The sequence below is a fragment of the Megascapheus bottae genome, chromosome 25 (genome assembly GCF_031878675.1).
Source record: "Megascapheus bottae isolate mThoBot1 chromosome 25, mThoBot2.hap1, whole genome shotgun sequence".
Lineage (NCBI taxonomy): Eukaryota > Metazoa > Chordata > Mammalia > Rodentia > Geomyidae > Megascapheus > Megascapheus bottae.
Window position 1 is genome coordinate 13,377,528 of NC_143533.1, and position 27,014 is coordinate 13,404,541.

The following is a 27,014-nucleotide window of genomic DNA, read 5'->3' on the forward strand; positions in this document are numbered from 1 at the left end:
AGTGAGTTTCTAAGGACTTATTTCATATCCTAGGGTCTCCAGTCACCTGGGAAGACCTAGGACATTATAACAGGTAGAAGGTTAACATAACATAAAGGATGCTAAAGGAAACATAAAATTACAGAGAAAATACACAACACTTATAATTGTTACTAATTTTTTCCTGGTACTAGAGACTGAATCAGGGACTTGTGCTTGCAAGGCAGGCACTTACTCTCTACCTTTTAAGTCACACTTTGAGCCTTAAAAGTGTTCAAAGAGTCAGATTGTTGGCTTTCTGAAACTAGTACCCTACTGTAGAAAGTACACCTTACAGTTCCCTATAGACGTAAAATGAAGTATGTTCACATGGAATATGGAGTTTGAGATGAATTTGACTTGTATAATTATCATTCAAATCCAGATAGAAGATTTTCCATCTTATCAAAGTTTTCCTTTATTCTTAGTGTCTCTGTAGGCAACTAGCAACCTGCTAGTATGTGTCACCACAGATAGGTTGACTACTCTAGAATTATATATAAATGGGATTACACTGTGTATATCTTTTGTGTCTTAATGAAAGTGCATATTATAAATAGTTTGAACCTTTTTTTTTTTCTTTTTGCCAGTCCTGGGCTTGAGCTCAGGGCCTGAGCACTGTCCTTGGACTTTCTCAAGGCTAGAGCTCTACCACTTGAGCCTCAGCACCACTTCCAGCTTTTTTCTATGTATGTGGTACCGAGGAATCGAACCCGGGTCTTCGTGCATGCTAGGCAAGCACTCTACCACTAGGCCAAACTCCCGGCCAAGTTTGAACCTTTTTATGGTAGAGTATTTTGTCATTGTATGCATAAGTCATAGTGTCTTTCATTGTTGATAGGTTATTTCCATTTGTGAGCTTTATGGGAAATATACCAAACACAGGCTGTGTCAGGAGATACAAACCACACATTAATTTGAAGAGTAAAAGTTATGTAAAGAATTACTGCCAGGTGCTGGTGGCTCATACCTGTAAACTGAGCTACTCAGGAGGCTGAAATCTGAGGATCAAGGTTCAAAGGGAGCCCTGGCAGGAAAGTCAATGAGACTTATCTCCCTTTAACTACCACAAAGCCACAAGTGGAGCTGTGACTCAACTAGTAGAGTGCTAGCTAGCTTGAGCAAATAAAAAAATAAAAAAATCTATGAGATAGTGCCCAGGCTCTGAGTCCCAGCCCCAGTACTGCACCTAATAATAATAATAATAATAATAATAATAATAATAAACAAAAATTACTTACTGTATTTGTGAGGATTAGTTACTATAAGGAGAAAAAAGAAGGAAAGAAAACCACTAAAGTACACTCTAAAGGCTCCTTGAACAGGAGGAGATTAGCCAAGAAAGCAAGACATTTGTAGGGGATTTCTTCCAAGTTATATTCAGGTAGGATTTTGTCAGACAAAGGATTTTGTCTCCCAGTGATCCATTTCCCATTCTTGATGATTATCTTTGCTATTACTTTCTTGTGTATTCTCAAGAAATTTGATGCATATTTTATATCACTAAGAGATTTCTCTACAGAACTGTGGCTGTATGTATTCACTCTCCCCCTTTTGTATTTAAAAAAAAGTACCATCAAGCCCCATGGCCAAAAAAAAAAAGAAAGAAAAATACCGTACTATATTCCCTTTTCTGTAGTTTTCCCCCTTCAAAATACCTATTGTAACTTAGAAATTTTGATTTTTATTATGTATAAAAAATTTGTATTTTTAGCATTGTGCTATGCAGTTGTATGATGTACTACCACAGTTATTAGTATAATTGTTTCAATCCTTTGCAACTATAAACAGTGCTATGATGACTAATCTTTTTGAGTGTTTTCTAATACCAGCAACCAGTTCTCTTCTCTCTCTCTCTCTCTGTCTCTGTCTCTCTGTCTCTCTCTCTCTGTGTCTCTCTGTCTCTGTCTCTGTCTCTGTCTCTCTCTCTCTCTCTCTCTCTTTCTATTGTTGGGGTAATGTATAGAGGGGTGGCAGTTACATTCGTCAGGTAGTGGGTGCATTACTTCTCAAACATGGATACTCCTCATGATTTTGTCCCCCTTTCCCTCCACCCACTCCCTCCCACTCATCTTACTTTTCTTCCCCTTCCCTTCACTATTTCAAATAAACAAACAATACACCAGGTAACAAAGTCAGATACAGTAACCACATGAGATTAACCATAAGAGGAAAAAGGAAAGAAATAACTTCATATAGTACATTGAAAACAACAGTCACAAAGATAAACCTCTTGTTACCAGTTCTAGTGTTCAGCAGTTCGGTTTAACTCACTTTGGCCAATAAGTACCTGGAGTTAACACAGACTTAAGAGCTAGGTTCCACAACCCCTGCCCCTGTTTGACATGGTCACACAAATCAGACATGGTCATAAATCCTCAGCCATCTATCATGCTACCAACCTATTGTCAGTTGTGGTACCCATGGCCTTTTCTTATGGTTAGTGTGCTAAAATGACTCACAGAATTTAGGAAAGCAGTTCCCTTATTAATAATAGTTTATTACAAGGGCTACAGCTCAGCAGTAGACAGATATAAGACCTTGCCGGCACATTCCTTTCTAGTACCTCAGTGTTCACCATCCCTGGAAGCTCATCACAGGTCATTGTGTAATCATGTTTATAGAGCTTCATCTCCCGTCTCTCTCAGTCCCCCACCATTGATCTGACTGGGACTGAAATCCCAATCCTCTCATCACAGTGTCTAGAGTGACCAGCTCCATCCTGAGGCCACCTGGAATGCCAGGCTTAGTCAGGCTTCTAGTCCCTGTATTAGCATAAACTCAATGTGGTTGTTTTAGACTTTTAGATAGATCCAAAGTGACTCCTGTCATACAAGACATTCCAGGGGCTTTAGGGGCTTTTGTTTCCTCAGGGCCACAAGGCAATATAGTTGCTATTATACCATAATCTTGTAATATGGAAGTGATTTCACTTGTGTGCAGGTAGGCATAGGATGAATTCCTAGGAGTAGAATTCTTGTATCAAAGGCTATGTACATTTATAATTTTGATTGCTTTTGTTTATCTACTTTTAGCAGGTTTTCCTATCAATTTGTTCAGATCATATATACAGTGACTGTTACAACTCATACCACTCAAACTTATATTAGGTTTTAAACAAGGTATTGTTTTGTTTTGTTTGTTGCCGGGAATTGAACCTGAGCTTTTTTTGTGTGCCTGATAGGTAAGTACTATATCAGTGAACTACATCCTCAGCCCAGCAACAGGCTTTAATGGTACTCTTCAAAATATCTACTTATAAGGAAAAAAAAGTTTTGTAGTTTTCATAAAGATCATTGAGTAAAAGTTCTGTTGTAGGCAGACTTCTATGGCCATTATAAAAGACACTTTTAAGAGGTTAGTAGTGATAGCTAATATGTTGCCTTTTTTGTACATCTTCTTTGTGCCAAGATTTTTATTAATTACCTACATTATAATCTGTAATTCTTAAAAATAATCCCACATAAGAGTTTATTATCTTCATTTTTCATACAGGAAGCTTGAGCTTATAAATATTAGGCTTAAGATTTGTTTTCATGTCAATTCTTAAACCTAGATTAAATCTTCCACTGAATCTTTCACAATTCTCCTTTTAAAGCATACTTTTATAAGAAAAGTTTGGTTAGTATATTTCCCAAATAGACATTGTATATATTTTGTCCATATTTTGCAAATTAAAAAAAATAACTTGCTTAAATCCTTTAAATCCTTTTAAATTTGTTTTTATTTCCCTCCTCCCATCCCATTTTGCAGACATTTCAACCTGCGAATGAAGAGGGACACTTCTCTTTTTAGTGATGAATTTAAAGTAGAAACATCAAATAAAGTACTTGATTATGATACCTCTCATATTTACACTGGACATATTTATGGTAAGTTAACAACCATTTACATTGATTTTTTTCTATACTAGGAAATACATGCTTGCAAATGTAAGCAAAGAAAAGATGGTATCCTTTCTTAGGAGAGGGAAAACAGACTTCAAAACTCTGGAGGCAGAAAGCAAGGCAGATTTGCTTTCCATTTGGCTCTCTAAAATGTCCTAGACTCAGACCCTCAAGAATACAGCCTGTTGATTTGTCATTCAGGGTCCTTGAATTTGGGGTTTTGCACTCAGCAGACTATTGCCTGAGCTCATGTTCAGTTTTGGATGAATTCTAAGAATGTCCATTAGATGAGAGTGATGCAATACAGAGCTGGGAAGAAGTGACTGGGGATCTGACAGCTGATCCAGACTGAAATTGACTGCAGGCGGCCACTACTTGGGAGGTGTTATCAGTGTCACAAGACAATACTGGCTGGTTTTGCATGTCCTCCTGTAGCTTCCCACAGATCAGTCCACCTCCCCCGAGTGTCTGAAGTCAGATAGTAGTAAGCTTTAATAAGGTGTCAATCACCTCTTTGGCCTTTATGACCAGGTCCAATAAATATGGTAAGTTTTGCATGTTCTTTTTGCTGTTTTATAAAGCCTTGAGGAGGGTGAGTAAATGGCCTTTGAAAGCTGAACTGATCTTTGGACCTATCTATACATGTAAGTTTAATAGTGAATTTTAATGTTTAGAAGTTGGAAATAGGGGCTGAGAGTTTGGCCTAGTGGTTAAAGTGCTTGCCTAGCATGCACAAAGACCCGGGTTCGATTCCTTGGTACCACATACATACAAAAAAGCCGGAAGTGGTGCTGAGGCTTAAGTGGTAGAGCTCTAGTCTTGAGAAAGTCCAAGGACAGTGCTCAGGCCCTGAGCTCAAGCCCAGGACTGGCAAAAAAAAAAAAAAAATGAAGTTGGAAATAATTTTGACTTCAAAGTGCTAGTTTTCAAAAAATTTTAATGACTTTTATAATATTCTGATCTTCCAAGGAAGAGATTAGCAGTAACTACTGTTTTATAAGAAATTAGGGATATTCTTTAAAAAACAAACTTAAGATCAGCCCAAAATAATAAGACAAAATTATTCATAGAAAATTCTTGCCAGCTGGGCACTGGTGGCTCACATCTGTAATCCTAGCTACTCAGATATGGGGCAGTAAAGTTCCTGGGACTCTTATCTCCAATACACTGCTCAGAAGAAACTGGAAGCGGCCTTTGTGGCTCAAGTGGTAGAGCTCTAGACTTGAGCAGAAAGAAGCTAGAGACAGCACCTAGGCTTCAGAGTTCAAGCCTCAGGACTTGTTGGGGAGGGAGGTGAGGAACTTACCAGGTCTCTCAGAATTTATTTGCTTTTCTTCTCAGTTGTAACAAGTTTCTTGCACTGTACCAGTTTAAAAAGGTGGAGTGAAGTGGGTACCACATATAGCTCCTTCCTTCCTCCCTCCCTCCCTCCCTCCCTCCCTCCCTCCCTCCCTCCCTCCCTCCCTCTCTCCCTTCCTCCCTTCCTCCCTCTTCTCTCTCTCCTTCCTTTCTTTCTTTCTTTCTTTCTTTCTTTCTTTCTTTCTTTCTTTCTTTCCTTCCTTCCTTCCTTCCTTCCTTCCTTCCTTCCTTCCTTCCTCCCTCCCTCCCTCCCTCCCTCCCTCCCTCCCTCCCTCTTTCCTTTCCTTTCCTTTCCTTTCCTTTCCTTTCCTTTCCTTTCCTTTCCTTTCCTTTCCTTTCCTTTCCTTTCTTTCTTTTTCTATCATGGGGCTTGAATTATGGGCCTAGGCATTGTCCCTGAGCCTCAAGGCTAGCCCTCTACCACTGGTGCTTAGATTTTGTGATTATCTTTAGAACTGAAAGTACATTGTTTTCCCTTTATTTTCTTTTAGTAAGGAAGTAAATTGTCATGACCATATCACAAATCTCGTCAGCTATAATAAAAAGGATTGTTATACATTCGTTCAAATGTCACATGTATAGCATGTCAAGTGTGGAAACTGGCCTTTTCCTTATAAATAAGAGTATCAAAAGATTTATAAGGATGAGAGAGAGAGAGAGAGAGAAAGAGAGAGAGAGAGAGAGAGAGAGAGAGAGAGAGAGAGAGAGAGAGAGAGAGAGAGAGAGAGAGAGAATGTATGCTTTATTACCTTGCCTTAATTATATGAGCATGATATTTTTGTTACATTTCTACATGTTTACAATGTATTACAGTCTTAATCCCCATTTCACTCTCCCTTTCCCCTTTTCCAAAATAATTTCAACAGGTTTTATTTTCTTTTTTTATTTTTTTTATTGTAATTAGTAAAAGGGTTACATGATATTTGCCAGATAGAAGGTGCATTAATTCACATACATTGATACCCTTTCACATGTCTTGGTCCCCATTACCCTCCCCCCCACACCCCCCTACAGGTTTTATTTTCATAGTTGCAAAGAATCTATTTCAACTGTATTCAGCCTCCTGTTAGCCCAGCCCTCTCCTGTTAATATTCAGCCCCCGGATAGAGCCTATTTCTCTTTCCTTGACTCAATTTCCTATTGGTCAAAAGCTTTCATTGATGTGAAATCAAGTATTTTTTCCCCTAAGTTTAATTGCACAGTTACTTAATGAAGGACTACTGCATGTTTACCAGTGCCAGGCACTAGGAATATGATTGTCATATAGGACATATGTTCTGATTTTCTTTGTTGTTAATAAGTAACTGTATATATGTTTTAACTAGTCACTGGTTGCTATTCGTATTTCAGATTCAACTTGATGTATTTCATGTAAGAATTTCCTCCTGCAGATTGATATTCAGACTATGTGAAAAATAGATACAATAGAAAAATGGCTTTTTAAAGGGAACTGAATTTGCCATTCATGTGCAAAACTGATTTTTTGTGAATTTGTTGCTTTCAATTACTAGGTGAAGAAGGGAGTTTCAGCCATGGGTCTGTTATTGATGGGAGATTTGAAGGATTCATCAAGACTCGTGGTGGCACTTTTTATATTGAGCCAGCAGAGAGATATATTAAAGACCGAATTCTGCCATTCCACTCTGTCATTTATCATGAAGATGATATTAGTAAGTATTTAAAACATGTGGAGACAAATGAAGCATGAAACTCCCCTCCCTCAAGCTAGAAAATAGTTGTAATGAGCAAAATTTGAATTGAATGAATAATGAGGAATTACAGTGTGGCAATCGCCAATGCCTCTCAGTCCTACTTTGTTGATAGGAGACAACACATTCTATTTGAGCTACCAGTCAGCCAAGTCTGATAGAACTGGAAGTCAGATTCTGATAACAACCAATCTTTTCAGTGTGTGTGGCCTAGTAAAGGCACGTCATTATGTTTTTATGGAAATTTCTGTGGATATTTGTATGATATTGGAGAGACACTTTAGATATATTTGGTAAGTTTCTGAAGCATTTGAGTGTTTCTTTTCGGAATCTTGAAGTAGATGACTTTACTTCAGTTTGGTAAGATTCAAGGTTTATCATGGATTTCCTCTCCCCCTTCTACCATATTCTTTCTTTTTTTAATTGTAATTAATAAAAGTGTTACATGATATTTGCCAGATAGAAGGTGCATTAATTCACATACATTGATACCCTTTCACATGTCTTGGTACCCATTACCCTCCCCCCCACACCCCTACCCTGTCTTGGTTTTCCCCCCTTCCCAATCAAATTTCAAATAACCAAATACAAATAAATTCAATATATCAGATAACAAAGTGAGATACTGTAACAATATGAGATACCCAAGGGACATCAAAGGAGATGAGAGATAACATAGTACATTAAGGACAATAATCACTCCTTATATGGTTTTTGTTTCTATATTCTAGAGGTCCTTTCATTTAGAGTCATACTATATGGCCTTATGTATCTAGGTTTTGCTCTATTGCAGATCTCTGCTAGGAGAGCCCAAGGTTTCTACTGATTATGACAAATGAGGGAAACCATTGAGCCTAAGTTCCTTTGAGTATGGCTTACTTCACTTAATATGATTTTTTCTAAGTCTTTCCATTTCCTAACAAATGAGTCGATGTCGTTTTTTCTGACAGCAGCATAGAATTCCATTGTGTATAAATACCACAACTTGTTGATCCACTCATCAACTGAGGGACATCTAGGTTGGTTCCATATCTTTGCTATGGTGAATAATGCTGCAATGAACATTGTTGTGCTAGTGGATTTAGTATGCCCTAGATTCTACCATATTCTTTCTACAATGGTAATTTATCTGGAGAATTCTCTTTCTGTGTCTTAAGAATAGAAAATAATACTATAGTCTTTGTCTTTTAATCCTGCCACTGTCTGTGCATCCATAGTCATCCAATTATGAGAATGCTACATTAAAATAACACAAACATTTCTCTAATCTATATGCTTCTTGAATACTCTTTTCTTTTTATTGTAATTACGAGAGGATCTCCATTTTTGTCTATTTTCCTAACCTGGCAACTTCCTTCCAGACTCATTTTCTTTTCTATACATAGGAAACTATTATCAATACTTCAGTCTCACTTATAAATTGCTGACAAAAACTTTAACCATTTTTATGTTTTGCTCCATTGACTTTACAACTCCAGTTTTTTTTTTTTGTTTTGTTGTTGTTCCTTTAGTATTACAAGTATCATTTATTTCTACAGCATGTTCTTCATAAATACTTGCTAAAATCTAAAGTTTTCCCAGAATGTTTTCTCAAAATCATATGAGACCTTTTTTTAGAAAACACAAGAGAAGCAAAGAGTAATTTGACAGAGTATCTTTTCCTCACAATCATACTGTAATCACACTTTCTCTTTGCTTCCACTTGTCTTCTGTCTTTTCCTGCTTGTTGTGATTTTTATTACTGTGTTTCCTCTGTATTTCCTCTTCATGTTATCTACTTGTATATTGCTTAAACACATTCTGTTTTTTGTTCTCTATTTTTGTTTCTTCTTTTATTAGAATTAACCTTTACTCCATGTTGCACCCCATATTAACTTCCAAATGTCTTCATTTATGTCAGTATTTCTTAATTTGATATCAGTGATAGTATCAAACTTAAAATTTGCTAGTAGTATTTAGAGTCATTTTGTTTGTGACATTGCTACTAAATAGAAATGTAGTGACATGAGGATCAGAGGAGTGGAAGGCACTTCCTGGAGCCTAATTTCTCCATGTTTACTAACAGGCAATTTCCTTTTCTTTTTTAAGACCTAGTTTTCATATGTTACCTAGACAGACCTTCCTGTGTCAGTCTCCTCAATAGCTGGAATAATAAGTATGTACTATTCTGCCCAGGCTTAGTTGCTTAATTTTGAAAAATTATCTGAAAAATCTGTCTACTTAACCTTGATTGGATTTTTTTTTTTTTGGTTGGTCATGGGACTTGAACTCTGAGCTCTTCAGCTCAAGACTACCACCCTACCCCTTGAGCCACAGTGCCACTTCTGGTTTTCTGGTGATTAATTGGGGATTGGAGTCTCACAGACTTTTTAGTGCCTGGACTGGCTTTGAAACAAGATCATCAGATGTCAGCCTCCTGAGTAGCTATGATTACAGGCGTGAGCCACTGCATCTGGCTTTTTTTCCCCCCTGGTCATGGAGCTTGAACTCTCTGGGCCTGGGGTCTGCTCCTGAGCTCTTAGCTCAAGGCTAGTGCTCTGCCACTTTGAGCCACAGCGCCACTTCCAGTTTTCTGGTGGTTAATTAGAGGCAAGAGTCTTTTAGACTTTTGTACCTGGACGGGCTTTGAATTGTGATACTCAGATGTCAGCCTCCTGAGTAGCTCGGATTACAGGTATGAGCCCTGGCACCTGGCTTAACCATGAATTTATCGTATTTTATTTTATTTTGCTAGTCATGAGGCTTGAATTCAGGGCCTGAACACTGTCCTTGGGCTTTTCTCAAGGTTAGCACTTTGCCACTTGAGCCATTTCCAGCCTTTTCTGTGTATGTGGTACCAAGGAATCGAACCCCAGTCTTTGTGTATGCTAGGCAAGCACTCTACCACTAGGCTAAACTCTTGGCCCATAACCATGATTTTTTAAAAGCATGTATTACCCTTTTAGCTTCTGAATAGTAAAGTTACTGTAGTCCAGATTTTAGGCCAAAACTGGTAAGCTTTCTCTGTACAGGGCCACTGGCTTCGGAGCCATGTGAATTCTGTTTAAAACGGCTAGAGAATCATAATATAACTACAACTGTTTTCCAGTACAACTTTATTGACAGTTAAATTTGTTTTTTTTATGATAGTAAATATCATTCTTTTGATTTTTTTCAACTGTTTGATAATATAAAGGCCAACTTTAGCAAGCATGCCAACCAAAAGTAGGTAGCAGGCTTTACTGGTCCTACAAGTGGTAGTTTATCTGTTCTCATTCTAGGTCATGAACATAAGTTTAATTTGCTCCTTAACCTGTCTGTATTGGAAGTTTCTAAGTGACCTTAGTAGTTAGAATAGTTAGTAGTTAGAATAGTTGTTCCTTAGTATGTACCTGCCATTATTAAACTTGAATTGTTTTTAATTTCATCCTCATAATACCTGTGGAGTGTAGGAACATGTATTATCCCTATCTTATAGGTGAGGAGTGTTAGGTCTGCCTGGGAGAAATGATTGCTTCCCTTGGCGTTCTCCTGTACACCCTGGAAATCCCCGCCAAGACTGTAACCTTGGCAGTTGTCATGTCTGGAGGCAGTGGGAGGTCCCCCAGTCTGAAGTATTTCTTCATCCTCTGAGGTCATATCCGCTTCAGCTGTGGCTACACTCCTCCCCTGTATAATCTTTCACTTCTGGCCATAAGGCCTTCTTCTGCCTTACTCCATCTTGTGTGGCTGGAGGTCTGTTTTCTCTCTTTCTCTCTCTCCCTCTCAATAAACCCTCGCCTCTTAAACTGCGTGGAGTTGCCTTTCTCAGTTCGAGGTGGGGTGGGCAGAAGGCGGATTGACCTTCCGAGAAACCGAGGGGATTCAGCGACTTCCCGGGTTTCAGCACCAAGTGTAAGGTTTGCTGAAAGGAAACTCCACACAGTTTAAGAGGCGAGGGTTTATTGAGAGAGGGAGAGAGAGAGAAAGAGAGAAAACAGACCTCTAGCCTCACAAGATGGAGTCAGGCAGAAGAAGAAGGCCTATGGCCAGATGTGAGAGATTATATAGGGGAGGAGTGTAGCCACAGCAGAAGCAGATATGACCTCAGAGGATGAAGAAATACTTCAGACTGGGGGACCTCCCACTGCCTCCAGACATGCCAGTTGCCAAGGTTACAGTCTGGGTGGGGATTTCCAGGGTGCACAGGAGAAGGCCAAGGGAAGGAATCATTTCTCCCAGGCAGACCTAACAAGGAGAAGGCTTGGAAAATGCATGCCACTTGACCTCATGTTCTTTACTATGTGCTCTTTTGCTATACTCATGAAGAAAAATTAAATTCTCACTGCCTCTTACTTGAAGGACTTCTGGGCTTTTACTGAAATCTGTTAGTCCCTCTAAACTCACGTTTGCTTCCGTTGCTATTTTAGGCCAGATTCTTTCCTTAATATACTTAGTGATGGATCCTCTTCCCCTATTCCATCCCATGTTTTTGAAAACTAGGTCCACTGTAGCCCAGCCCAGATTCTCTACTGGTGACTACCCTGCTTCAGTGTCCCAAATTCTGGGGTTTCAGATGCATAGCACCATGTCTAGTAGGAACAGAGGTTTTATTTTTATTACCAATTTTTTTAAAGAAGTGTGCTCTTTAAGGTGTATTATTATTGTTTTATAACTTACTGAAGCACCAGTGGTTTATTCTCACAACTAAAATACTATGTGCTTGTTTATATGAATACTGTTTTGGCAGCTATGGGCCTAAACATATGAAATCACCATGGAAAATGATCCTATTAAACTTAAAAATAGTATTGCTTGGAATCACTCCTTAGGGAGTACTTTTGTGGTCATACCCTAACACAGACACAGCTTTTAGCAAAAAGTATTTAATAGCTTCTCCAGGTGCTTTGATGTGCTGTGATAACTACATCTACTTAGTGGCCTGAAATTCACACTTGTCCAGTTCTTCACTGAGGTAGTAAAAAGAACATTCTCCTAGGACACAGAAGTGTGAAAATCATGACAAGGTAAGAATATCACTTAACTCTGTCCCCCCATCCCCAGCACAGCTTGTTTTGAGGAAACTGAGAAAAATAATGTCCTGCCTACTATAGAAGTAACCTCCACAAAGACAGTATCTAAGAATGTTCAAATGTCATTGCTCAGAATCATTTTCTATATTAGTATCCCCTGATATTTGTTTGGGCACTACCTATTAATTTTACCAGACTATGCATCTAGAGAAGTACGCCATCTTTGAGTTAAGACATTTTAATTAAACATATAAAGCTACAGGATAAATAGACTAGTGTATTTTTTTCACATTAAGTTTGTAAATATTTTCCTGTGTGTGATATAGAAGAGCCCTTTAAGCTTGAATTTACTTGTGTCTCTTTGTAACATGGACACTTATTGTCTGTGTCTGTACTGTTTTCCTTTTCCTTGGGCTTTAGGGAGAAGGCATCTAATTCCTTGTATTTAAAAGTAAGTGTTGAACTTTTATTTTACCTACCTTGTCAGGGGCCTCATTTATGTAGATATCTACTCAAAATTTATGAAAACCTAAAATAATCAAATAGTTCTATAGTGTGCTTTTGAAGTTGTGGTCATGAGTTCCTAAAGCTTCCAGCTCTTTTTCTTCTGTGACATATGAGTGGTCAGGTGAAATGGGCCAGAAGAAAGAATTGGATTAGAAAGCATCAATAATTGCATGCATTGTTCATGTCTGACAATACCAGATTGTAATTTCATTCATAACATGAATTTTGAAGATTGCCTTTCAAAGTAATTTAGCCATACTCAGGTCCAGTCTTGAGCTTGGAAATATGCTTCTGCAAATTGAGTTGTGACTAATTATGTTAGGCAAGCTGCTATAGATGAGCTATGGAAAGTGAAGATATGGAGGACTCTGATCGACACTTACTTTAGTAGCAAAATTGTTAAAATGATGATGATGACGATCTGTGAGTTCATAATTCTGACAGTGCATAGAACTGTATTAGATAATCTATACTATATGATTTGATTTGCATTCTTTTTTTTTTTTTTTGCCAGTCCTGGGCTAGAGCTCTACCACTTGAGCCTCAGCACCACTTCTGGCTTTTTTCTATGTATGTGGTACCGAGGAATCGAACCCGGGTCTTCATGCATGCTAGGCAAGCACTTTAACCACTAGGCCAAACTCCCGGCCCTTGATTTGCATTCTTTATTCAGCTTTATTTTTTTTTTTGACAGTATTGGAACTTGAATACAGGGCCTTATGCTTGCTTGGCAGGTGTTCTAACACTTGAGCTACTTACTTAACACAGAGACAATCTATGTCAAAAGTATAAAAATTTAAGGTATTTTGTTGCTGCTTTTGCTTTTTACTAAGTTAATTTCTAGGACATTTAAATTCTCTAAACAGCTCACGGACAGAAAAACAAATTGAGAAAGCTATGAGCTATGATAATCACTAAATATGATATTTAATTAGAAATAATGGATCCTTAAAAATCAAATGAAAAGAAGTCAGGTTGGTGGCACTCACCTTCATTCTCTTTACCACTCCGTTGAAGTGTGAAGATTAAAGCCAAGCATGGCTGTACATTGGGGAAAACAACAAAAAAAAAATCAAATAAAAAGAGAAAGTAAGAAAAAAAATCCACAAAGTGTTACCAAACATAGAAATGTCTTAGAAAGTAAAATTATATTTGAGAATTTTCTGTTTCTTCTAAGAGCTGCCTTTGTATGATTGTATTTTACAGTGTTTAGTAAAAAGAATCAGGATCTTAACTTTACAGTCTAGACGTTGTAGTTATGATGCATTTTTATCTGTCTATCTATCTATCTATCTATCTATCTATCTATCTATCTATCTATCTATCTATCTATTCAGTTGTGGGACTAGAACTCTGAGCCTGGGTGCTGTCCCTGAGCTCTTCAGCTCAAGGCTACTGTCCTACCCCTTGGCCTGAGCATTGTCTCTGAGCTCTTCAGCTCAAGGCTGCCACTCTATCCCTTGAGCCACAGCATCACTTCCTGCTTTCTGGTGATTAATTGGCGATAATAGGACTTTTTAGTGCCCGGGCTGGTTTTGAACTGTGTGATTCTTAGATCTTAGCCTCCTGAGTAGCTAGGATTATAGGCATAAGCCACCATGCCTGACTATGATGCAATTTTAATCGTGGTTTTCAATGTACTTGAAAGTCAGTGTTTGTGTTTAAGAATAGATTAGTTGGTCAGTATTAGATTTGTAGTGAAAAAAAAATGTATTTGAAAGCTTTTATTTAAGTCACGATTAGGTACATTTTGAATATACCTAAATCATGGCTGTAATCACAGCATGGGAGGTTGAGATCTGAAGGATAGTGATTGGATATCAGCCCTGGACAAAAGTACTCTCTAGATCCCATCTCAGCTAATAAACTGCTCCCGATCCCAGTTCTGGGACTTGACCTTAGAGCCTGGACACTGTCTCTGGGCTTCTTTTGCTCAAGGCTAGCACTCTACCACTTGAGCCATAGCCTACTTACAGCTTTTTCTGTTTATGTGATACTGAGGGCTTCATGCGTATTAGGCAAGCACTCTACTACTAAGTCACATTCTTAGGTTTAGCCAGTAAAACAGGGTACAGTGGCACTTGCTTATCATCCCAGCTATTTGAAAAGCATAAATGGGAGGATCAGAGGCCCGACCAAAAAGTGAGACCTATTTAAAAAAATATCAAAATCAAAAACCCTGACTAGAGTGACTGCCTAGGAAGCCTAGGAAATACAAGGCCCTAAGTTCAACCCTAGTACTTCCCTCTTTCAAAAAGAAAAAAAAAGCATATTTTATTTTAAGGTAGTGTATCTTTATCATACCTAGTCAGCAGATTGTTTATAGAAAATAGAGTTGTTTGCAGTCAAGCAGAAGATTGGCATAGTGCTGACCATAACAGATTCAATAATTTTAGGATTGCACTAGAATTCAATACCCTGTAGTTTAAGGATGATGAAAACTGCAGTTTAAAGAGGTTTAGATCAGTGTGTGAGGTATGTTATGACAAGGGCCTCTGCCTCCTAGCTTCCACTCCCATGGTTTATTGTTTGTTTTGTTTTGTTGCTTTTGTCTTTTTCTGTTGTATTCAGAGGAGAGAATAGTGTTTTGAGTGTTCCTGTTTTTGTTTTTATCCTGTGCTGGAGATAAATGTAGGGCTTTGGATGTGCTAAGCATATAGTTTAACACTGAGCCACATGTCCAGCCCCTAGCATAGTTTAAAGGTTGATGAAAGTGAAGGACTCAGTAATAATAATTGTAATTAAATGGATTTGGATTAAACAAATAATAAGTTTAGGGAAAAGCTAAGATTTTTTAAAGTTTGCATCATATTGCCTTAATAGAGTAATCAAATTCACTTCTAAAAAATAGAGCAAATTTATAGTTCAGATCCAAGTTTTATGAATGATTATAGAACAAAACATTATTTAGAGGTAAGTAGGGAGAATTGGAGGTAAAGGCTAGTTTTCTGCATTATTATAACATAGTTCAATGATTGATGTTTATACTAATTAGAAGGCTTAAGAATGTCTGTGCTCCCCCAACCATCCATTTGAAGAATTGCTTTTAATGTTGTGTGATCTACTTTATTATAAAAGTGTTCGATTCTAGTCATTCAGAAGTAATGTTCATTCTTATGGTACTTGTGTTTATACCCTTCACCAAACTCATGATCCTTCACAATGAAACATGGGTGTAATCTCTCCAATTTTCTGACTTCTCAGTTCTGGGCACTCTATTGCTGGGCTTGTATTGATGAGTTCTCACTGTGGATTTTTGCTGTTTTTAGTTCATGTTCTCTGTATATTATTTTATATGATCAGAGGCACATAAGCATTGTACCTTTGTGTTCAGTGTGTTTTGAATGCAGCAGTTTGCATGTCTTTTTGGCCACATGGTTGACCTTTGAGAAGAGGCATGGAAGAAACCTGGCTAGATAAAATCCATTGTTTAATGCAATGTGGATGCTTACAGAAGTGCCTTAATGGATTACCAGAGGGTTAAACTTCAGTGTGATTCTGACACTGGACCATAAGCTCTTTTGAGTGTACCTGTTCTGTGACATTTATTTTTGTACCTATATTGTTTGTATAAGATACAAACAATTGTATGTATAAGATACATATTCAGTGAAGAAATTTGTATGTATTCAGGATTTTTTTTTTCTTCAGTGTTGGTGATTAAACTCAGGACCTGTCTTTGGCTACGCAAGCACTCTGCCACTAAGCTGCTTCAAACCCTGCCCTTAGACCTTAATTTTGAATTGTGTGCTTTGTAATACTGGATCTGAAAAGTAGTTAGAGATTTAGACTACATTTTCCAAAATGTAGAAACAATTTAAAGTGGTAGATAAATGCTTACCTATTACAACTGGAATAAAGGCTAAAAGGAAGTTATTAGACCCAGCATTTTATAGGTCATTGAGTAATGGATGACCTTTTAAAAAGAGGTATAGAAATGATATTTCTGGTTGAAAAAATGAATTTCAGCCAATATTTATTACCTGTGAATGCGCTGGGGTGATTAAGACTTGTAAAGAACATCTGAGGGCCAGTTCTCAACGATTAGGCCAGCATGTGATAAAAAAAAAGTAACACAAATGTCATTAAAGCATTGGAGACTATCTTACAGAGATTAAGGAGTCTTCTCAGTGGAGGTGGCATTTGGTTGGAACCTTGAAGATAACTGATAGACTTTGAGCTGCCACAGAAAAGAATCTGTGAGGATGGGAGCTATTTCTCTGCAACAACATTTTCTCTTACTTGCTACAGCTTGGGAATTTTAGAAAAGAAGAAACAAATTGACATCTTCCTGGGATGTCTGGGAGCCACCCATTTACTGCTGTGGATAGATTTACAGTACAAGTTGAATACATATAAATCTGTGTTCATTATATGTTTCAGTTATAAGTTTTACAGGTTTTGTGTTAGATTTCTGTCACTGTGACGAAATAGTTGGCCATAATCAACTTACAAGGTGAAAAGGTTGATTTCTGGCTCATGGTTTTGAGGATTTCAGACCACGGCCTATTGGACCTATTGCTTTGGATATGTGTTCGCACAGTACATCACAGATGGGAGTTCAGAGGAGACCTATTCATGTTATGATTGGAAAGCAAAAGACAAGGGGAGGCAAGAGGCCTGGGCCTCAACGACCTAACTTCCTTCTACTAGGCTCCTAGAAGTACTACCATCTTCCTGTAACTTTATAGATGATCAACCAGGCCTTTTACACATGGGTGTTTAAGGTATGCATCTACTCCATAACAGATTTAATGATTGATTTATTTCTTCATTGACATTTGAGAGCCTAATCAGTACAAGACTTTGGAGTCCACTGATACAGTGGTTACTAGTGGGATGTGGGATTTCAGCCTCTGATAATTCTGTTTATAAATTTCCTGTGTCGATTTGACTCCCATGATCCCTTTGGTTCCCTGCACCAACCTTTTCTTAGAAAATTAGGAGTGAGGAATGGCAGGCCTGGTCCAGCTCCTGCTGTGTTTCCTGGGAGAGCAGTGTTGTATTAGTGATTAAAGGGGGCTGTCCTTGGACCGGGCGCGGTGGCTCATCCCTGTAATCCTAGCTACTAAGGGGGCTGAAATCTGAAGATCGTGGTTCAGAGCCAGCCTGGCAGTGAACACCGTGGGACTTTTATCTTCAGTTAACCACTACAAAACCAGAAGTGGTGCTGTGGCTTAAGGGGTAGGGTGGTAGCTTTGAGCTGAAGAGCTCAGGGATAGCACCCAGGCCCAGAGTTCAAGGCCCATGACCAACCCCAAAAAAAGGCAGGGGCCTGTCCTTAACCTTCCTTCCCTTTTCTGACTCACTATGCCACTCTTGCTGTGCTCCCTGCCTTCCCAAAGCAGATACTATACCTGGGGGTTGGAGTGGGTAATGGGGAGAAAGGGACACCTGGTCCACTGGGGTTAGAAGAGAAAGAACCACTTGGTGGCCTTCCTGCCCCTCCAAACTCTTCATCTTTTGGGGGCAGGAAGCCTATTCCTTCTTTTATCCTTAGTCCTTGTTATTTTTTCTCCCACAATTTTGGGAATTAATATGAGTTTTCCTAGGTAAAGACTCCACCTCATGATTCCCTCCTAATGTATTAACCAAGTAATTGCTATGCATTAGCTGCCTATAGAGTCATTCTAGTTTAATTTCAACTAATGTTTGATTGGATGAGTTGATTCACAGAGTGTTGTTGAAGAGATTACAACCACCTTTGACCATTAGTTATAATCAAGTCTTGAGTCAAGTTCTGCCAGTCTTGCAGATGAGGGATGCCCTCCCCGGAGCAGTGAGGTGATAGGAAGTGTGTCTAGTATTCAGTGTTGAGCAGAGTATCTGAACTTTCAGTGTTTTCCTTTGGTGGATTGGATGTTTGAGAGTTAACTAGAGCAATTTCCTGTTTGAGGTAGTATCACAGTATATGTATTATCTATATTTGTGTTTTTTACAACAAAACAAAAGCAAGAGTTTTACATGCAGAGGAACTGGAAGAAAGGCCATAGATCCACAGCTGATCTTTGTCTTGAACAGGCTGGGTATTCTACCCCCATGACTCATTCTTTGTGAAAGAATATGCTGTTTGGCCTTTTCAGGGAACCACAGTGCATCCTATGATTTTGCATCTCAATGAGGGCTTATTCATTAGTTGAACAAAGGCTTTTTCTAGAAATGGGATTATATTGTCAGTAATTCTAGAGAGAAAATGTCATTGTCTGTTTTTTATAGTTATATGGTGACTAGGAAAATGGGCTCTTTTAGAAGTTTGGGGGAAGTATATGGGAAATATTTTATACTTGACCTTTTTTTTCTCTTAAGAGAGTTTTGTGCTGGCAGAACTTGAAACATATAATAAATAGTGCTTTGTTGCTTTGGGAATTTAATTTTACCCTGCATATCAAGCTTTCAAAAGAAATTGTGATACACAAAATGCAATTTACAAAGAAATAAAATTCGAATTCTGTTTAAACACTAATCTTGATGTTAATTTTTAAATTATAGTGTGTTTAATAAATGGTTTTCTTTCTCTATATGGTAATAACCATACTTTCTGCATTTTAATAGCTTAATTGTTTTAATAGCCATAGTGTTAACAATAGAGTTTTATTAACTAAAAGCTTATAACATTTTTTAAAGGTTTTAGAATCATAAAACAATTTTATTTTCTTCCATTTGTCATTGAGATCACTTTGCATAGTTTCAAAAGCTTTCAGAATCAGTTTTCTGGCCTATGTTCCTGTGACAAAGTGAGGACTGACTTGTATTACCTAGGCAAGTGAGTTGGGAGTGGATCCAGAAGAGATGTCAGTCCCAGGGGCATGAGGAACTGCTTCAGGTTCTAGGTCATGACTTCTGAGTGATAATAGTCATAATTGCCAGCTTTTCTCTAGAAGTGGAGGCAAGGAGTTGAATTTAAACAAGATTTGGTTGAGTATGAGGAGTTAAGTTAGAAGACAGAGGATTTGATGATGAATGCAGTCATTATGATAATAAAAATAGTGGTCAAGTATGGAATTTAGATTCAATAAGGAAGAGGAAGACTGGTGAGAGATGGCAAACAAGGTGATAGCACTGGTAGAGCTAAGGCTCTCGTGTTAACTCATTGTTAAGCAGAAAAGATAGTGGTGAACTCCATTGCTGAAATTTGAAGTTTTAAAACAATTTACTTGATCAGTAATATTTTAAAAACAGCCAGAAATGAATAGCCAAACCAGTGACTCCTAGAATGCCCCAATTCTCTGTCTGAGTATTTACTCATGATTAGATTCAGCTGACATACTTGGCAGGAATAGTGTATAGGTGAACTGGGACATTTTTACTGTGTCATACCAGGAAGTGTGTAATAGCAGGTTGTCTTAATAGTGATGCTAAATCACTTGGTATATTAGTGGCTATCACTGTATCTCTTTGGTCTGAATGGGCCTTCCCTCTAATAACCAATAGTTGATCTGTGTGTGTGTGTGTGTGTGTGTGTGTGTGTGTGTGTGTGTAGTTGTCTGCCTTCACAACTTCGACTTTGTTTTTTATTGTATTTTATTGTCAGGATAATGTATAGAGGGGTTACAGTTACATTTGTCAGGCAATGGGTGCATTACTTCTCAAAACTTGATACCACTTCACATGTTTTTTTGATGAACTTTGATGAACTTAGCCAAATCAGTATATACTTTTTTCTGCCTTTGCCTTTGATGAACTTTGCCAAATCATTTTGTGTGTGTGTGTGTGTGTATACACGTACACATATGTAGGTATACATATATATGTAAGTATATATATATGTATGTATACACATGGGGTTGCATAGTGGCTTAAACATATGACATTCTTTTCACATTTATTGATGAACTTTATAGTTGACTTTTTTTTTCTTTGTTGGTTGTGGAGCTTGAACTCTGGGTCTGGGCACTGTTCCTGAGCTCTTCAGCTCAAGGCTACTGCCCTACTCCTTGAACCACAGCACCACTTCTGGTTTTCTGGTGATTAGTTGGAGATAAGAGTCTCAGGCCCTTTAGTGTCTGGGCTGGCTTTGAACTGTGATCCTCAGATTGAAACCTCCTGAGTATTAGGATTATAGGTATGAGCCAGCAAGACCAGCTTTAGTTGGTAAAATATTTGACTTCTGATTAAAGTTAATTTAAAGCTTAAATCAGCTGGGTGCTGGTGGCTCATGCCTATAATCCTAGCTACCCAGGAGGCTGAGACCTGAGGATCGAAGTTTGAAGCCAGCCTGGGCAGAAAAGTTCCCATGAGACTCTTACCTCCAATTAACTATCAGAAAATTGGAAGTGATGCTGTGGGTCAAAATTGGTAGTATTCTAGTCTTGAGTAAAAGAATTCCAGGACAGCATCCAGGCCCTGAGTTCAAACCCCTCAGCCAACATAAGAAACAAAAAGTTTAAATCAGAACTGCTCTATCAATGTATGGTAGTTTGTCTGTCACTTCCTCACTTATCTGATAGTTCAAATTTCCTTCCTTCCTTCCTTCCTTCTTCCCTCCCTCCCTCCCTCCCTCCCTCCCTCCCTCCCTCCCTCCCTTCCTTCCTTCCTTCCTTTGTCCCTCCTGCCCTCCCTTTCTTATTTTGTCTGTACTTGGGTTTGAACTCAGAGCTTCTTGTATGAAGACAAGCATAGATAGGAACTTTAATGCTTGAGCCATGTTCCTGACCTTTTGGTATGGTTATTTTTTAGATAGAATCTTACTTTTTGCTTGTCTGTGATTCCACTATTTATTCTTGCCACTATAGATTGGATAACAGGCATGTATACCATATCTAGTTTTTTTCTATTCAGATGAACTCTCAGAAACATTTTTTTCCCACAGTCTTGACCTCAGCTTCTTGTTCAAATTTTTTATTGTAGTAGTTAATATTTCTAGTGAAATAGTTTAAACTGGTACTGATATTAAGTACTGAATATTTATTTATTTATTTATTTATTTATTTATTTATTTATTTATTTGTCATTGGGCTTGAACTCGGCCTGGGCACTATCCCTGAGCTCTTCAATTCAAGGCTACTGTCCTACCCTTGGGCCAAGCCCCACTTCCCATTTTCTAGAGGTTAATTAGAGATAAGAGTCTTAGGTTCTTTTGTGCCTGGCCTGGCTTTGAGCCTAGATCCTCAAATCTCAGCCTCCCAAGTAGCTAGGATTACAGGCATGAGCCACCATTCCCGGCAAGTACAGAATTTTCTTAAGAAACTAACTGGAATGTTTATATTTCAGTATGTTGTTTCACTTACCAACTACTTAAGAATTGTTCAGTGCTCCTTCTCATGGGATTTTATTTTGCCAGTTCTCTGTGTGATTAATAGATTGGATTATAAAATAGATTCATGAACTTAGAGGACCTTAACTATGAACTATTTAAAATTATAAGAGTAAACATTTAAATGATTAACTAAATTGAACAGTTAGGGGGGTAGAGGAGGGAAAGTGGGAGAAGAAAAATATGGGAGGGATAACAATGTCCAACAAGAAATGTATCCACCATCCGATGTATGTAACTGTAACCCCTCTGTACATCACCTTGACAATAAAATTAAATTTAAAAAATTGAACAGTTAGTTGGGAACAGAACCAATTTAAAGGATAAGTTTAATCGCTGTGAAGAGAAAACAAATGGTAATTATTATTTTTCAAAGCATTCACTTGAATTACACACTTAAACTTGGTGTATTTTTGCCATTTCATAGAAACATTTTTCTTCTTCACTTTCCTTGAGGCCAGTTTGTATTCATAAAAGGAATTCAAGCCAAAATTAACATTATATTAGCCTAGCTATAGTTCAAGTGAAGAAAGCTTTTATATATTTGCAGAATATAAAATGTAATGTATGATGAGAAAGTAATAAATTACAAAATGAGGTAAATTGCAAAATGAAGATGCTGCATTTATCCAAAGTAAGAAAAGTGGGGAAAGTTAAATCGAGAATGAAGAATGATGATTTGTTTTCCATGGCCAAAAATGCTTTTTGTTGTTAGATGGACCTGCTGGACTTTAAAATTAAGGCACTTAGCATCATAATTTTTTTGTAGGAACTTAATAAGTATTTATGGCATTCATTAATTATAACAGTTATAACAGTTGGTTTTGTCTAAACATGTCACGGTAACAATATTTCTTTTTGTACTCTAGATTATCCCCATAAATATGGTCCACAGGGAGGCTGTGCAGACCATTCAGTATTTGAAAGGATGAGAAAGTACCAAATGACTGGAGTGGAGGAAGTGGCACAGGTAAGGCTTTTTAACACTAGTTTGTTGATTTTTTTTTTTTTTTTTTTTTGCCAGTCCTAGGCTTTGGCTCAGGGCCTGAGCACTGTCCTTGGACTTTCTCAAGGCTTGAGCTCTACCACTTGAGCCTCAGCACCACTTCCAGCTTTTTTTTCTATGTATGTGGTATCAAGGATCAAATCCAGGTCTTTGTGCATGCTAGGCAGGCACTGTACCACTAGGCCAAACTCCCGGCCACTAAAATTTTTTTTAATACTAAAGAAATAGGAATGATTTGGGCGCAGTGGTTCATGCCTGTAATGCTAGTTATCAGGAGGCTGAGATCTGAGGACTGTGGTTCAAAGCTAGCCTGGGCACTAAAAAGTCTATGAGACTCTTATCTCCAATTAATTGCCAGGAAACCAGAAGTGGCCCCGAAGTGGCTCAAGGGGTAGGGTGGTAGCCTTGAGCTGACGAGCTCAGGGACAGCACTCAGGCCAAGGGGTAGCAGGATAGCCTTGAGCTGAGGAGCTCAGAGACAGGGCCTAATCCAGAATTCAAGCCCCATGATCAACCAAAAAAAAGAAAAAGAAAAAGAAATGAACTTGAACATGGAGTTTTGCATTTTATAATGTATATTCTAAAATTTTTGGAAGACATGCCACTATGGTGCAATATTTATGTTTTTTAAATACTTATACCACGTAACTTGCCAATAGTGAAGTGATGGTACTAAGATTTGAATTCAGGTGTGTGTGTATCAAAATTAAAAATAGGTGTATCAAAAAATAAATGCCCCCAATATATTTTTCATAACAAATTGAATCAGAATTGTTTTATGTAAATGTATTTGTAATTATTAAAATTAGGGGTTTGCCTGAGTATTCTTTCTTTTTATGTTGTTGTTTTTGAGACAGAGCCTCTCTATTTTTCCCAAGCGGACCTTGACCTCAAGATTCTTTGGTCTCTGCTCCTCTCAGGACTAGGATTATAGGCGTATGCATAGTATTATCATTTTAACATTGAAAATCTTGTATCCCGAGAGAAACTAAGATGATTGTTTACACTGTCTTTGGGCTTTCTCGCGGCTAGAGCTCTACCACTTGAGCCTCAGCACCACTTCCGGCTTTTTCTGTGTATGTGGTACCAAGGAATCAAACACGGGTCTTCATGCATGATAAGCAAGTACTCTACCACTAGGCCAAACTGCAGGCTCCCTATAAGGAACTTTTAATAGCTTTAGAAACACTTATGGTAATGCATAACAACCCATAATATGAAGTTGCCTGATATACGTACTCAGAACTATAAAATTAGGGTATTAATGCTTGCTAATTGTAGAAATGACTCTTTGATGTATAGACACCTCAAGAAGAACATGCTGCTAATGGTCCGGAGCTCCTGAGGAAAAAACGTACAACTTTAGCTGAGAGGAACACTTGTCAGCTTTATATTCAGACTGATCATCTCTTCTTTAAGTATTATGGAACACGAGAAGCTGTGATTGCTCAGGTATTTACTACTGCACACTATTTTAGAAGTTCTCATGTTGTTTTTTATTATATGTACATTTTCCCTTGACTAAAGTTAATGCATATCTCTTGGAAGAAAAGAGTGTTTTCAGTTGTGATGTGGCCCATTAGGTAAGCTAAGTGCGATACAAGGGAAAGACCAGTTAGGATAGATATTTTACTCTCCTTCAAAACAAGTGCTAAGAAAGGGATTTCCTGAAGGAGCTCAAGATATTGGAATTTAGCTTTGCAGTTTGTTTCATCTTTTGTGTGAAGCTCTTGTGAAAGCAGTACAGTTTAATTTGTGTTCTTTTTTCTATTTCAACATTACCTCTGAAATTTTATTCTCTCTCTCTCTTTAAATTGATAGATATCCAGTCACGTGAAAGCGATTGATACAATTTATCAGACCACAGACTTCTCTGGGATTCGGAACATCAGTTTCATGGTGAAACGCATAAGAGTAAGAAACTTTAGTAGTATAAAAACATTTATTCTGGGGAAAGTGAAAGAAGAGGTGATATTGTTCAAGAAGAATTATACTCATTACCTGATTTAGGGGATTATAACCCCTCCTTCATAGTAACAATGAAAGTATATTTAAAAAACAGCAGTGAAACAAGTAAAACAATAAGGATGAATGGTTACAAAGAGATAAGTACTGGTTTTTAATTTCAGTTGTATCTATTGCTGATTTATTTAAATTATGTCTGCTGCTCTGTTTTTCTTTTCTCTGTTTTTTGTTGTTGTTGTTGCTTTTTTTTTTTTTGCAAGTCCTGGGGCTTGAACTCAGAGCCTGGGCACTGTCCTTGGACACTTTTTGCTCAAGGCTAGTGCTTTGCCACTTGAGCCACAGCACTACTTCCAGCTTTTTCTGAGTATGTGGTACCGAGTAATAAAACTCAGAGCTTCATGCATTGCTAGGGTAAGCATTCTACCACTAAGCTGCGCTACTGGCCTCCCTAAGCTTCTTTTTGTTCAAGGCTGGCACTCTATCACTTGAGCCACAGTATCAGTTCTGGCTTTTTCTGTTTGTATGATACTGAGGAATCAAACCCAAGGCTTCATGCATGCTAGGAAAGTCCTCTACCACTAAGCCACATTCCCAGCCCTGTTTCTGTTTTTCTTTACTTCTGGTGCGAGCACGTGTGCATGTGCACGCACGCGTGCACACACACACACATATACATGCACATACAGGAGATGTGGATTTCTGATTTAAGACTTAAAGCTGAAAGTGGTGCTGTGGCTCAAGGGGTAGGGCAGTAGTTTTGAGCTGAAGAGCTTAGGGACAGCACTTTAGGTAAGCACTCTACCACTAGGCCACACTCCTAGCCTATATACCAGCTTTTTATCTGGCAAACACATCATTAAGGCGGCTTACCCTGCCCCTGGTAACTTCTTGATGCAGTAGGTATTGTTAGTTCCTCCCCAGAGGTTTAAGCTTCACTTGTGCAACACTGCACAGTGCATGTCCCAGGGTGTGTCACTGGGGAGGGAAATGCCACAGGGTTTCAGTGAAACTAGAAGTTACTAGAATCTTGAGAATTCACAGCTTTCAAGTTTTGAGAAGTCTTTCAGGAAAGAAAGCCATATCTTTCTAAATTAATTTGACTGTGGAATCTTTTTTCTTTTTTTTATTATTGACATTGCTTGAAATTCCAACAAACTACAAAAACAAAAAATAAAATCCTATTGATCTAGAGCTAATGGGCCACTGGTTCACTGTTATAAATACTAAAATCGCACTGGAAAAAATTGGGCTTATTTCAAAGTGTTTTGAAATATATATCTATATCTACATATCTATGTGTATAGATTTTTATCTATCTATCTATCTATCTATCTATCTATCTATCTATCTCTGAATTTGAGAGTGAGGGAAGGGATGATATTATCCAAAAAGAAATATACTCATTATCCGACTTATCCAACTATAACTCTTCTTTATATCACATTTATTTATTTTTAATTTTTTGCCAGTCCTGGTGCTTGAACTCAGGGCCTGGGCACTGTCCTTGGACACTTTTTGCTCAAGGCTGGTGCCCTGCCACTTGAGCCACAGCACCACTTCTGGGTTTTTCTGCATATGTGGTACCGAGGAATTGAACCTAGGACTTTGTGCATACTAGGTGAACATTCTACCTCTAGGCTATGCTCCCAGCCCCACCTTTATTTATTTTTTTAGGAGTGAGCAATAGTAGCAGGGCGGTGGCTCATACCTGTAATCCTGTAATCGTAATCCTAGCTACTCAGGAAGCTGAGATCTGTGGATCAAGGTTCAAAGCCAACCCAGGCACAAAAGGACCTGAGACTCTTATCTCCAGTTCACCTCTAGAAAATGGGAAGTGGGCTTAGATTAAGGGTAGGTTAGTAGCCTTGAGCTGAAGAGCTCAGGGACAGTGCCCAGGCAGAGTTCAAGCCCCATGTCCCACCAAAAAAATAAATAAATAAATAAGTGAGCAATAGTTTAATAAGCTATGGTATTTATAAGTAGTTTAATGAAACCATAGCATTTATAGGGTAGTCAGATGGCTGCAATATAAAATCTGTCATAAAAGTTAGTGAAAGATGCATTCTAATACTAATACAATGATAGCAGTAGCAAGTTTTGCAATTTCTTCTTTTTTGGGGGGGTGTCAGTCATGGCTTTGAATCGCATTCCTCGGATCTCAGCCTCCTGAGAAGCTAGGATTACAAGTGTGAGCCACCACACCTGGCTTTGCAAATATTTACATGATATCTGTAGTTTTGATACAGGGTTTCTCAGTCTTCCTGACCCTGTCTTCAAAGTAACTGGGACTACAGGCTTATATCTCTGAGCCTGACCAGA

At 38.1% G+C, this 27,014-nt stretch overlaps 1 protein-coding gene across 1 annotated transcript in view; it reads left to right on the forward strand.

Moving 5' to 3' along the window:
* Window positions 1-27,014, forward strand: part of Adam10 (ADAM metallopeptidase domain 10) — an 88,187-nt gene that overhangs the window by 37,729 nt on the left and 23,444 nt on the right. The window contains exons 3-7 of the mRNA XM_090358318.1: window positions 3,772-3,890; window positions 6,776-6,934; window positions 22,594-22,694; window positions 24,033-24,182; window positions 24,552-24,644. Of these exons, the coding sequence (XP_090214444.1) occupies window positions 3,772-3,890; window positions 6,776-6,934; window positions 22,594-22,694; window positions 24,033-24,182; window positions 24,552-24,644 (622 nt within the window). The remainder of the gene's footprint in view (window positions 1-3,771; window positions 3,891-6,775; window positions 6,935-22,593; window positions 22,695-24,032; window positions 24,183-24,551; window positions 24,645-27,014) is intronic.